We start from the raw sequence: 13,885 nt of genomic DNA, 5'->3' as shown, positions 1-13,885 counted from the left end.
TTGAATTTTGGTTTTAATGAAAATAGCAGTCCAACAAAAATCTCCATAAAAGCGCTGTGCCCTAGAAACGCTCCCACAATTGTAATAGTTCACACAAGAAACATTTCACTAACATGGGAGACTGGCTGCAAGGCCCTCCACTGGTTAAGTGGCCAGTGTCCTTAGCACTAGAGGGTGGCACATTCCCAGTCTTCTCTCTGTGCAGCATTTCAGAATAGAGTTTGGATTGCAACAAAAGTGGGTGGGATGTACATCAGGAAATAAAGTGTCAGCTAATAGATGCCTGTGTTGCTGTCAGCCTTTGGTTGTGAAATTCTTATGTTCTCTTCTGGGGATACTGGAGAAGAAAAGAACCTTTTTCAGATGTTTTGAAATCAAGAAGTGCAAAAGAAAAAAAAAAAAACATGCTGAGAGAAATCCTCTTAAAGTGCTCAACCTGAAAAAGAAAGAGAAGCTAGCAGGAAAGATAACCATTGCTTATCTCTTAAAAAGAGAAAACTATCATCCAGGCCAGCATTGGAGAAGCCTTGAAGGACATATGCCACTTTGACTGGTCCTTCCCCTTTTATTGCAGTAAGTAATCCAGGCTGTGCTCTGCGCCCGCCCAGGCTTTCAGAGTGTTGCTAATTCTCTATCTGTGCTAACTCTATTCAACTTAGAAGAAGATGTTTGCATCTTTGAATGTCTGAACTTTGCAAGAGCAGACAGAGAATAGGAAAAATTGGCTGGTGGCACACACGTGATCTACCACTCCAGGACAATGCTGTGGTGTCACAGGGAAGCTGCAATACTTCTCAGCAGACACCACAATCCATTATTGGAAGGAATTCCCCCCTTCATATACGATAGGGGGGAAAATAAAAGCCCAACACTTTGAAATATTTAACTTGTTATGATTTTGGTGGAATCAATCACAACTTCCAAACGTGAGCCACACCGTGCATTGATTTACACAATCTGAAATGGGTGGACTCGGAGTTATGTAAGAAACTGCACATCCGTATTCCTCCTTTCACAGAATTAAGTGGCTTACAAAAGCCAACAGTGTTACTTTATCGTTTCGCTATAGTGCAGGGAATCCAACATATTCATCCTTACTCACTACAATTCATGAAGTTGGCTTTTTTTTTTTGTTTGTTTGTTTTACGTGAAATTCTTACGTATTGAGGTCAGGCATCAGCAAAAACTACAACAGGGCAAACCGTAATTGTATCTTTGCAGATGACTCGATATAGAAATTCCATCTTTTAAGTCTAAACTCCCTGCTGTGGACCCAGAGCCTCATCCAGTCTAGCTCTGTCCCCTGCATCTCAACTGTCATCTTTAAAAGCAGTCTCATCATACTGCGCACTTGACAGTGGCCAAGCTTGTGCCCTCTTCTCTTTGGTATATATTTGTGAAGTCCATGCAAAAATTTATGAAATTGCTAAAATGCCACAAAGTATTCAAAAAGGAAACAATAGCTGAACATATGTCAATTCTTAAACCCGAATATGGACAATTTTATACTCTCAAAATTTAGCTTTCTTAGACAAATAACAGAAAGGTGTTTTTGGCTACAGAAGACACATCCACAGCCCACTTGAAGCTTTACAGCAAAGCCAGATCTCTGCTTCCTGGTTGCCAAAGCAACGTGGCTCACAGCCCTGCCTCCAAGCTTTCAGCACCACAAATGGCTAGATCAGAACTAAGGCAAACTAAACCCTTCTCTCCCTAAGCTCCGTCTCAGGTATTTACTCACAGCAACAAAGCAAGGTAATAAAGAGCTGTAAAGGAAGGGTTTGTCCAAGTTTTTACAAACCACTCTCTGTGGTCTAAATACTCTGATAGCTGTTTCCACAAAAGAGATGCTCCTACAAGTTAAACCTTCAACAGACTCTATGGGTTAACTTCTTTGGTGTGTGGGGAAAAAAAAATCATCTATGCAATTAAACTTTCAGTTTATAAGCTAAATTCTCAAGTGTGGACAGTCAGTTTTCAATCATAAAATGAACTTCTATGCAATATAACAGTAACTAAGGCAAACCATAGGAGAAAGATAGTTGCACAGCTAGATGCTGAACAGATAACAGATTGACAGATGCTGGATAGATTGACAACAGATAGGAAGGTACATAGATGCCAGATAGATAGATGGATAGACAGATTGGCAACAGAGAGACAGATAGATGACCGACAGACAGACAGACAATAAATCAATAGATAGATAGATAGATAGATATAGATAGATAGATGAGCATTGTTTTTCCAAAACAAGAACACTGTCTCTGTGTGTATGTGTGTGTGTGTGATTGTTATGTGTATACACATATGTGATATATGTGTAGAGTCAGAGGTTGACATAAAGTGATTTTATCTATTTCTCTTAACTTTAACTTCTGAGACAGAGCCTCTTGTTGAAGAACTCAATTAGCTGGGCTCACTGTCCATCGATCCAGGGATCAATGGGCAGGGATCTTCCTGTCTCCAATCCACCTCCCCCATCCCTACTGCCCTCACAAGCTCTACAGATGTTACAGATGTATACAACCATGTCTGGCTTGGGTGCTACGGGTGCAAACTCAGCCTTGTGCTTGCATAGCCAATACCTCGTTGATGGAGCCATTCCCACAGTCACAAATCTTTTCTTCTTTATTATGATTATATGTGTGTTTGCCTGTGTTTATGTGGTATGGTGTGTACATGTGAGTGTGACTATAAGAGCATGTGTGTGTACAAGCAGATGCCAGATAAATGGCATTTTTGGGTGTCATCTGTTACTGGTCTTGTTGCCCTAAAACATAGCCTTTCAGTGACCTGAAAGCTTGCTGTTTCAACTAGGTTGGCTGCAAGTGAGCTCTCAGGATCCAAGTGCTTTTGCCCCTCGGTACCAGGTTATAGGCAGGGGCAGTGGATTACACGCATGTGTAGCTATGCCCAATTGTTCACTTGCGTGCCAGGAACTCACTGAGGTCCCCTCAGGTGTACCAAGAAAGTGCTCCCACCCAGTGAGCCTACTCCACAAGCTCCTCAATCTGCTTCAAGTCAATATTCTGTGCTTCTAAGTGCCCCAAATCAAAAACCATCATAGTTAAGATGTTTGACTATCTACATTTCTACTTTGATTTACCCACTCACTCACACCAAGATTTGTTAACCCCTAAGCCATACACAAGTCCCTCAAGGGACTTTCTAGCTAAAACAAGCAATACTTCCCTCCTATGGCAGTATTAATGTTTGTGGAACAATCTAGAAATATATCTGTTTTCTGAGCAACTGCCATGAACATGTACACACAGCTTAAAGAACTACCCAAAATTTGTCAACCTGTGGAGTCAGTTTTTTTTTAATTACTCTCTCCCAGAATACTTTAATATTGCTAGAAGGTTTTATCCAGATGGAATCTTATTTTACGCAAAGATAACACAAATTATAATTTTATTATGGAGTCTTAGTTCATGAAAGAACTGAGCCTTGGTAAGTTAAAATGAAAATGAAGAGTTTTCCCCAGTTGGAGGAGGCTAGGAAGTCTATGGTGAAGTCAACTGAAAAGGCTTTCCTGCTGTGTCATTCCACAGAGGGCAGAAGGGGTCAAGATCACCCTTTCATCAGGAAGTCATACCAGCACAGTGGCATTGGTATTGATCACTTCTTAAATGTGATCACATTTCAACACTGTTGCATTGGGTACAAAGCTCCCAAACACCTGCATTTTGGGGATATAGGCAAACATCTCATTGAAAACATATAAATGTCAGGATATCTGGGTATGAAATGCCAACATGTTCAAGGACAGAAGGGAGCTTTTCTATGAGATGCAACATTGGAGTCAGCCTGTCCCCCTGTGCAGTCCCAGTTAAATATCCACAGGGCTCTGTTCTCTCCAGGAAAGAGGCCGAGCCAGCAGTCACAATGAGCCAAATTTTGTTCTCAAAAACAGTCTGTTGGGCTGGGGTTGAAGCTCAGCATACAGTATTTGCCTTCGACATAATTTGGCCTATGTTTTGTTCCCAGCACCTCCAAGACAACAATGATAATGTGTGGTTAGACCAGAGGCTTTTGAGGGCTTTTATTTTTCTATACATTCATGTTTGCTAACATGCAAGCTGTTCCTTTAGTACTCTCAAGAAGATACAGAGGCTTAAAATAAACAACCAAGCCCTCATCACCAAAGTCTGTTACTGTGAAACAAAATCGTGTTTTGTTTGTAGTTTTAAATTTTCCCATGAAGACAAATACTTAGTTTTCATGTCCAGAAGCTATCACCCATAACCATCACCTACACCAAACGAATTCCTTTAATGTAAAAATCTTCAGAAAATGCATAGACCCTGACTCACAGCAGGAAAAATATTTACTTTTGTATTTACAGCAAGAATGACAGTGGAGCGCAGTGTGTGTGTGTGTGTGTGTGTGTGTGTGTGTGTGTGTGTGTGTGTAATTCACATTTGACAACAATGTAGAGAATATTTGTTAATTTAAATATATGTCAATCCTCCCAACATCACACTTTTAAATTTTACTTTTTTGAGTAAAACGTAGATGTGGGTAAAATAAAGTATGTGGTGATTGAATCTATATCCTCTTTCAAAATGAATAAAGAAGCACAAATTAGGGCTTTTAAGGGGGGAGGTTTTGTTTTGTTTTGTTTTGTTTTGTTTTTCCACATCTAATTTTATTCTTATTCTTCAGAATGTGAGAATCACTCACACTGACATTTTGATTGTTTTAAATGTGGTTGTGTTTGATGCAGAGATACAAGAGCTAGCACTTAGTGATGGATTCTACACCATGATGCAATCTACAAACCCACAAATAAGGCAAATCCACATCCCAGCCCCAGAGGACACAGCTGGACTCTGGTTTGAGCTGACAGCATAGTAAATCAAAAAGAGATAGGACCTATCTTCGTCCTTCCTTCCAAACTTTGCAGTTAGATAATTTTCTTAATGGCTTACATAAATGGTCCTAAAGTACACTGCCATAAAAAATTCAGCAAACAACTGAAAACTATCACATTTCTGGATAGCACTGTTGGGGGGTGTGGGGGAGGGAGTGTGGCCCAAGGAGTATCTATAAAAGGCACAATCTCAACTCCTCGCCTGCATGGAAAAGCTCATGTGCTTTCCAAGCAGGGACAAAACTTCTGTGTCAAAACACAGTAATTGGAACAGAATTACCCACACCAACCCTGACACAGGCTGAATTTTATGGAGTGGGTGCAAGCTTTTACTCTTCTGCTTTGAAATCAGCATAAAAGCTCCCCGGTGACAGAGGTAGCAGCTACAGAAGATTTTTATTTGCAGCTTATAGTATTATAGTGAGTAAAATTATACGCATTCCAAATTACATCTCCTGAAGTAAAAAAAAAAAAAAATTTACATGCATATTTGTCTGTAAGATTCCTCACATAATCCCAAGTTTCAAGCTATAAAAAACATCTTCTTGGAAATGTTCATACCTATTCATGCACTATATACATTCATCTGTTTGCTTTCATTCATATCATTTTTTTCCCAGCAGATATATAATGGGCACCTCTCAAGTATAGGCAACAGGCAAGCACTACTCACAGGCACATCACGGCCTCACAGAGCGTGGTCTAATGGACAAAGAGAAACAGCCAATAAGGTTCAACACTGTGATGTCGGAAAGAAAAAAACTATGGTTCCTTAGACAAATAGAAAGGAAGAACCTAGCCAAGGGTGACACTTGTACTGACCCCTGCGCAGAGCATGGGCGTCGCTCTCTAGTAAGATGAGCTGGGAAAACCATGGACGAAGGAGGACCTGGCCCCAGGCTAGCTACACAAGACATGTGTGCCGCTGTATCCTGAGCACCTGTACCTTTAAAACGTCATCAGGCTGAGTGCCATGTTTGAAGATCAATATGATATAACACTTGAAGAATGCAAAACAAAAAGATAAAAGAATAAAAAATAAACCTGCACTTCTATACTTCAAAATATTCCAACTGTCCCGTGTGCTTCATTTACTCCCCAAAATACAGTGATCAGCGCACATTATAAAACACAGATCTGTGTGAAAAAAAGAAGATAGGCCTGTTACCTATGCTGTGGCAGATACCAGACTGTGGTAAGTCAGGTACCAGTTCCGAATCTCCTGACATGTGAAATCACAAAGTATGCAATCTGACCTAAGCCTTTCTTTCTCAGAGTCATGTATACTCATGCCCTGAAACCTGTGTTCCTTTACTGTCTGCATGCATATAATTGAAGAAAGTATCCTCTCTCTTAATGTCTATGAAAGCGACATTCTTCATTTGAACAATCATAAGACAAGGAGAGTAAACAGCAGGAGTCACTTTTCCAACTGCTTCTGTTTCCAGTCATCGATGGAAACACAGGAGGAGGGTTTGCTTTTGGAGGCTGGAGACAGAAGCTGGTCATGAGTGTGGACAAACTGTATTTCTGTGAATTTCCTGCGAGACGTAATTGTTCTTTAAACATGCATTGATCGAAGCTAAATATTTACGTGCAAGGTACCATGAGCTCCCTGAGCAGGCTCACGAAGGAAGCCATTCACAACAGGAAAATGAGGATAAGATCCATTAAAAAAAAAAAAAAAAAAAAAAAAGATCTAACAACACAAGCTTTACAACCTCCCTGGGGGGAAAGACAAAAAGCATTTGCCTAGGGCTCCCTATACCATTCATTCTAATATTAAACACAAGCCTCTCTTCATAAAGTGTGTTATGTAAGGGGCTGCTGCTGTAATCTATTTCCTAAGTTCATTTATGCTTTCTTATAAGTGCCTGGCATTGATGTTCGTTCATGACTTAGGCATGAAACATACCGGCAGTGAAATGTAATGGCCTCAACGAACACCCATACTTTCATACGCAGCAACCCGGAATCAAACACGGCCACACTCTGTGGACCTTCCTGATAGGGCCTTCCTGGTGAGCAGTTTTACAACCCCCAACTGGGTCAGCACAACACTTTCCCTGGCTGAGTCATCCCCCCAGATGTACTCTGCCCTGAATGCACACTCACACTCTCTACCTTTGAACTGCTAGAAACAATCCTTACACATCCCTGAATGTGGCTCAGGCCCGTAGAGGAGGACGAGAGACAGACACATTTCTGATATGGACTGCACGGCGTCTTGACTAAGGTTTTCATTGCAGAGCCCTCCGTGATAGAGCTGGCATCCATCTGTGCACTTGAGGCACGAGGTCAGTGAGTCTAGTGGACCAGAGTTCAGATGTGGACATGACACCACAGCTGCTAGGCCTAGGTTATTTCTACGTTAGCCTCCTGCTTGCAAACCAGCAGAGTGCAAGTTTGCCCTAAGCGCTCAGTCAGCGATCATCAACAGCAAAGCGTCTCTGAAGTCAGAGAGGGACTATCAAACGATTTCCCCAAACCCTTGATCCCAGAGTATGCTAATCAGAAGATCTCTGTTCTTTCTTTTCTCATCTGGGAAAAAAAATGTCAAGAAAAATGAATTAATAGTATAGGTAATGTGTAAATGTGTGATTGAGTATATGCATGTGTGAAGATAACGTGTGAACATCTGTATATGGACATACGTGAATATGTAAACAGTGTGTGTGAATACTAGTATATGCTCCTGTGTCGATTTTGTCTAAGTATCCCGAGCTAATCCATTGTACCTCTGGAGATTCTCTACCCTATGTTGCTTTGTACCTGAATAAGAATGTGTCTATTTAGTAATGAGGCTCCAAAAGGCTCAAACTTTGTTCCTCTACAGTATGCTGTTTTTAACACCTAGACATATACAAGTGGGTTTATGAGGAGAGAATGCAACACAAGAGAGCTAGAATCTTGAGAACAGTAGCCTTGCCTGCTAGTTTTTGTTTTGTTTTGTCAGCTTGACAAAAGCTTGGGTCAACAGGGAAGGACAGATCTTCATCGAGAACATTTCTCCCTGGGACTACGATGTATGTTCTTAATCAATGGTTGTTAAGGGAGGATACAGCTCACTATGGGGGTGGGGAGCTGCCCCTGGGTTGGCGGTTCCAGTTCTATAAAATGAAGGCTGAGTAAGTGGTCATGGAGAGATGCATCGGCTCCTGCCTCCAGGTTCCTGGCCTGGACATGTGTGAATGTGGGAACATTGTGTGTGAACGTTCTGACCTCACTTTCCCCGGGAATAGAACGTGACCTAAGAGCTGTAAGATGGAATAAGCCTTTTCCTCGCCCCCAGCTAAGACTGCCTAATAGCAATGAGGAAAAAAGGCACTGGGAGGGTGGTTCGTATGTGCATGGAACCGGACGGAAGAAAAGTGATCCTGCAGCTCCATTTGCTTTAGGATTGAGTTCATTTTGGTGGAATAAGGAAGGGTGCGTTAATGGTTGAAATAGTATTAGAACTGCTAGAATTCTGACCTTACCTTATGTCCCCAGTGTTTTACATTGAGAAAGTAAGATGTGCAGCTTATGCTATGAACTAACAAATCAATACCCATTTTAGTATATAAAGGTCTCATCTAAAATACTCCAACTATGTGTTTTATTTTTCAGCAGCTCCTTGCATTTCCTGTATTTACTCATCTGTCCACCTATCTTTTCGCCATGATTCTTACACAAGGACCACTATTTAAACAATGAAATCACGACACAAACATAATCTTAGGCAGAAAATATTCTCACACATATAAATCTCTCAGAAATCAACACACTAAATCTCAATAACTTTATATCACCATGTATAATTTTCAGGATATTTAAAATTTTAAAGCAGATGGTTAAGAGAAACAAGACAAGTCAAGAAAATGATGCTGACTGATCACTACCAGGCAAGCCAAATAAAAAGAGCCATTACAAAAAAGCTGGAAGCCAAAAAAAAAAAACCAAAATAAATAAAATAAAATTCTGTGTATTAAAGCACCCGAATCTATTCCTAATTACTTGCACAAAACACCAGAAAAGAGTGATCAGATAACACATCCATACACTAATGTGTATATTTGTTTATCTGACACCAGAGGCTCCTTGGGAGCATCATCTACACGTCTACCAGCAGGTACAAACAGGCAGCGATGGCCTTCAAAACTCGCAAACAAGTGTATTTTCCATTCTCCCACATCTCCTAGGATGTGTGAGCTTTTTTACTGAATTCAATGCGTGTCCTTAGAACTATGTCCCTGAGGCTGCCGAGGCAGCCCACTGTCACAGTGCTTGCCTAGGAGGCACACAGCCCTAAGTCTCATTCCCAGCACTGTGAACCGATGTTTGTGTGGGTATATGTGTGTGTGCATACGTGTGACTATGTGTACGTGTATTTGTGTGCATATACACGCGTGCATGTCTGTGTTTATATGCATATGTGTACACACATGTGTGTATGCATGCATGTATGTGGGTAGAAACTTCAGGAACATTTACAACAAACACATGGCTTTTTAATGATCATTTATCCACCACCCTTGTGCCTTACCACATTGCTCTCTCTGAATTTTAATTATCAAGATATTCTCTTTAAAGCACATCTCAACTCCTGTCCATTTGCAAATTCCCACAAATTACACTGTGAAATTTCTGGCATCGTGCAGAAAGGCCTAGGTAATTTGTGTGCCTTCTGCCTTGAGTTTCTCGCGTCTCTGGTTATTTGCGCAACTCTGATCCCGCTCTTGCGGCCACTTTCACCTTAGCCATTTTCTTCCCCTAACCAATTCTCTACTGCTGATACCAGTCCAAATCCACGCCCACGTCCAGCTTAATTCTACATTGTTTTGTGAAACTTTCCACCTCAAAAGCATCTCTCTCTCCTTACTTTCCCCTTCTCTCTCTGCCCCTTCTCTTCACTCTGCATGCCAGCCATCTGCTCTAGCGGGGCTTACCATGTCCCACACTTCGTGAGACCCGCTGCAATTCCCAAAGGTTAAACCTAGACTACTTATTGTTTGGCCGTTATTTCTTCATTCCCGATTGGTTTTGCGCAGTGATCAAGCAAGCTCTTAATTGAATGCGTGACTTCGAAAACAAATGATTGTTGTGGTATCTCAAGCCTATGTTTTCTGCTGTTTCCTGCAAGGGTTACCCCTAAAATAAAAACCATTACTACATATGATGTTCTTTTTTCATGACAGGTCACATGTCATAACTCTCATGTATATGTGTGTTCTACAGTACAGTGTTGACTAATCTGCTTCTGTGAGGAAGAAGACACTTCACACAGCTGTCAATCATATCTACCCAGGGGCCTTTGCTCTCCAATGTAACTAAGCCCTAATTTACGTTCAAAATAAACTTGTAGCTCCAGAGCCAGAAGAAGTACTCCCATAAGATTGCAAAATGAGGAGGCATGAAAGAATGTACTATGGCTATTCTGTGTACAGTTATTCTAATACACTTTAAAACTGTTCCATGTTGTGGCCTATACTTTCAATTTACCTGTCACTAAGTCTAGAAAAAAACTAGGATACCCCCACTCATAGACCATGAACTAAGACAAATAAACAACATTGTTAAGCGCATCAACTATTAGCTTAATACCACAACAGCTGGATAACAAAGTCATAAACTATGCACTGATCCACACTACCACCCTCCCCTCCTTCCTCTGTTCATTTTAATGCTGTGTAGGGTTCTTAAAGCACCGTTCAACACATTTTGCTTTCATTTGACATCCAGTGCAATGACATCTGACGTAGTGACACACTAAACACTCACCACAACTAGTTTTCTCAAGATCTGAAATTCCCAACTGAAAATTTTTAGGCAGTGAGTGGATCTTGAATATATTAACTTGTTACCCTAAGACCATAAAACATAGCTTTTGAACAAAAGTATATTATAAAGTTAGAAATAAGTGCATAATGCACTAAAGCCATGTTCCTTCTGTATTTCTATGCTTCATGTTGTACTACCCGAATACAAAGGTGTCCTGAGTGCTATACTTTGGAGGAAAGGGACAGAAAAAAAAAAAAAAAAAAAGAAAAAACAAATGAAAAAAAAAACCATTGTTACTTTGTTACTTCTCTTTCTTTTTTATGGCACTGGAGACCAGTACTGTTAATCTAAGTATGGACTTGGCAAATGTTGGGTAGGTGTGCACTATGCTACTGACTTAGAAGTCCCTCATGTCATTATTTTTTTAAAAATTTTTAATTATAAAAATAAATTTGGTATAATGTGTTTCCTATACACCCCTAAATAGCATATATTTAAATGTATATCTTATCCACGAGTACACGAAATTGCTCTCATTTATTTACTTGTAGGTATTCAGTCTCTACAATTTGCTGAAAAGTTTCTCACAATACCGTCCACAAAACACCTGTTTTGAAATGATTTGAAGCACTATTCTTCAGCGTGAATACCCCAAGGTTCGACTCTAGCCAAGACCTGTCAGAACTCACTGGAGTGAGGCACTAGAGAGTATGAATTGAAAGCAAGTTTGTTCATGTGATCCCAACGTTCACCACGTTGATAAGGAAAGCATAGCCACTCACATTCTCAGCATTGTATGTGCAGGAAAAAAGTTGCCAATCGATAGCTTCCAAAAAAATATATTGTTTACAAACACCCATTCCTAGGATTTCTACAGTGACACTAAACAGAAAATCAACCAACACGTTTCATAAATTCACGGCATCACTTAGCTTCTGACTTCTTGGCGCATTAATGTGGGGTGGGGGCACTGTCTCCGCACCTGGGGATACTGACCTCCTATTTCCACGGGTCAGAATATTGGATCTTGTCGGCACAGGCATAAACCCTGACACTGGAATGCCAAACCTTCCAGAGTCCTGGCAAGGAGGCCTCCTCAAAGAGCGCAGGGCAGGGCTCCGTCAGCACCTAGGACAGCGCCCGGTGGAGGAAACCGGGCCTCAAAACAGCGGCTGAGACCCGGGAAACCCACCCTAGAAGCCTCAGGACACAAACTACAGTCGTTTGTTCTTCTCTCCCTCGGTCAGCAGCTCTTTCCAAATGACCACGAAGGAAACCCTAAGTACCTTTCACCTAGGAATGTAAGCCGCCCCCACACCCAATCTCCCTTCACAGCCCTCAGCGCCTGTTGCTAAGGGAGGGGAAAAGGCGCTCAGGAAGCCTCGCGACCAAGTGACAGCCCTCCTGAGAGGCTGTATGCATCAGGCGGCGCTGAGGACCGGGACTCTGAGCCAGCCTAGGACCCCGCGACAGGCCCGGCGCCCACGAGCGTGCAGGGAGCGGGGCGAGCAAGAGCCTGGCGCCAGGGCGCGCGGCTTCCCCTGCGGACCAGGAAGCTCAGGCCGGCTCAGGCCTCCAGCCCAGCACGGGAGACGTGTACGGGCCCAGGCGGCCAGGGAGGGCCGGGGACGGCTTGGGGAAGCAGCAGGCACTCACCATGTTGACTTCAGAAACCATGTCGATGCTGGCGATGTCGATGTTCATCCCCACGCAGACTGGGGGACCTGCGGGAAGCGCAGCACACCGTGATCAGGCAGGCTCCAGCAGGGGGTTACGGGTGGCTCTGAGGATGGGGGGGGGACTCGCAAAGGACCACCCCCACCCCACCGGTGCAGCTCCGCGGAGGCCGCCCCCGCCTCCCTCTCCACCCAGACCGCCAGCACAGAGGATCGCGCTTCCCGCAGCGGCCGCGCGCACCCCACTTACCCCCGAAGTCGGGTCTCAGACGAATGTCGTAGCCTTTCAACAGCTTGTCGACTGTCTCCTTCACAAAGGACATGTTCCCGGGGTCGTTTACGCTGAAAAAGGGTCACAGGGCACAGAGAAGAGGGTCAACAAACGGTGGTTCGCCCGGCGCGCACACAGCGCGCCAGCCCGCGCCCGGCCCGCTGCCCGTCAACCCACCAGCGACCCTACCTCTGGGCGCAGCAAACCACCGCCACCAGCACCGGGGCCGAGAAGATGCCGAAAAGCCTTCCTCCCGCAAAGCCCCACATCCCTTCGCCGCGCCCCGGCACGGGGGAGGGGGCGCCCCGCCGCCGTCGCGACCCGCAGCCGGGGCTGCTGCTGCTGCTGCCACCGCCGCCGCCGCGCTGGCCCAGAGCGGAGGAGGCGGAGGGGGAGGGGGAGGGGGAGGAGGAGAGCAGGGGGGAGGAGCGGACCGGGAGGGAGGAGCCCTGGCGCGGCAGCGCTGGGCGGGCGGAGGCGGGGGCGGAGCCGGCCAAGAACAGCACCCGCCCCCTATGTGTCCGCGGTCGCGGCGGGGCTCCGGACACCCTCTCCAGCTGCGGTGTAGCGGCTGCTGGGCTCGAGACTCGCGGGGAGGAGCTGGCATGCGACCGCAGATCCGCTCTGGTCAATGCAGGCGAGGGCCACGGCTACGTGGCGCCTGGCGAGGCGGGGGATGGGCCACAGAGTCAGCTACCCTGAGCTCCCTACAGCCTAGAGGAGGGATGGGACCCTGAGATGCAACCGGAGGGCAGCCGAGGCGTGGGAAATGCTCAGCATCCCCAGCTCTATCCCACCCTCCACCTCCAACCCCGCCCTGCTCTGCCGGAGACCCACGGAGCTCTGCGCGCTCGCTGCCTGGTCAAGAGCCATACTGCAGAGCTGTGAGGAAGCCCCATCCTCACCTGCTGGGCTCAGATCCTCGGATCCCCAGGGTCCAGGAAAGCCAGATTGACAGCAGCAGGGCCTGGAGCCCGGGGCACATGGCGTTGCTCCTCTAGCCTAACCTGAGTGAGATCTGCTCCACTCCACCGTCACTGAGCTAGGAACCAACGGCGACGTGGGGATCCCCGCCTCCCTCCGCCCCTACTCCCACCCCCCACCCCCGGGCTTTCCCGCCTGACCCATCTTCCAGCCCCTTGCATGGCGGCCCGATTATCTATTTATCAAATATGACTATGTAAAAAAGGTGCCTTTCCCTGTATCTCCTGCACAACCATGTGAGGCTGATTTTTTTTTTCTGCACACATAAATGCATTCGTAATTAACTATAAAGAGAATTCTTGTCGATAAACTGCA

The 13,885-nt window shown here is 44.5% G+C and overlaps 1 protein-coding gene across 2 annotated transcripts in view; it reads right to left on the bottom strand.

The window, feature by feature from the left end:
• Gabrb3 (gamma-aminobutyric acid type A receptor subunit beta3) overlaps positions 1-13,642 on the bottom strand; it is a 216,218-nt gene extending 202,576 nt beyond the window's left edge. The window contains exons 1-3 of one of the 2 annotated variants that reach the window (XM_051174324.1): positions 13,492-13,642; positions 12,566-12,657; positions 12,296-12,363 (exon numbers count right to left, since the gene is read on the bottom strand). In XM_051174324.1, the coding sequence (XP_051030281.1) occupies positions 12,296-12,363; positions 12,566-12,657; positions 13,492-13,571 (240 nt within the window). In that variant the 5' untranslated portion in view covers positions 13,572-13,642. Of the gene's footprint in view, positions 1-12,295; positions 12,364-12,565; positions 12,658-12,775; positions 12,974-13,491 lie in introns of those variants that run through there. The other variant, XM_051174323.1, reaches the window with a different exon arrangement.
• Between the last annotated feature and the right edge of the window lie 243 nt (positions 13,643-13,885).

This window comes from Phodopus roborovskii, unplaced genomic scaffold (genome assembly GCF_943737965.1).
Source record: "Phodopus roborovskii unplaced genomic scaffold, PHOROB, whole genome shotgun sequence".
NCBI classification, from domain to species: domain Eukaryota; kingdom Metazoa; phylum Chordata; class Mammalia; order Rodentia; family Cricetidae; genus Phodopus; species Phodopus roborovskii.
The sequence above is the reverse complement of the archived record's forward strand: the minus strand, read 5'-3'. Positions and strand labels throughout refer to the sequence as shown.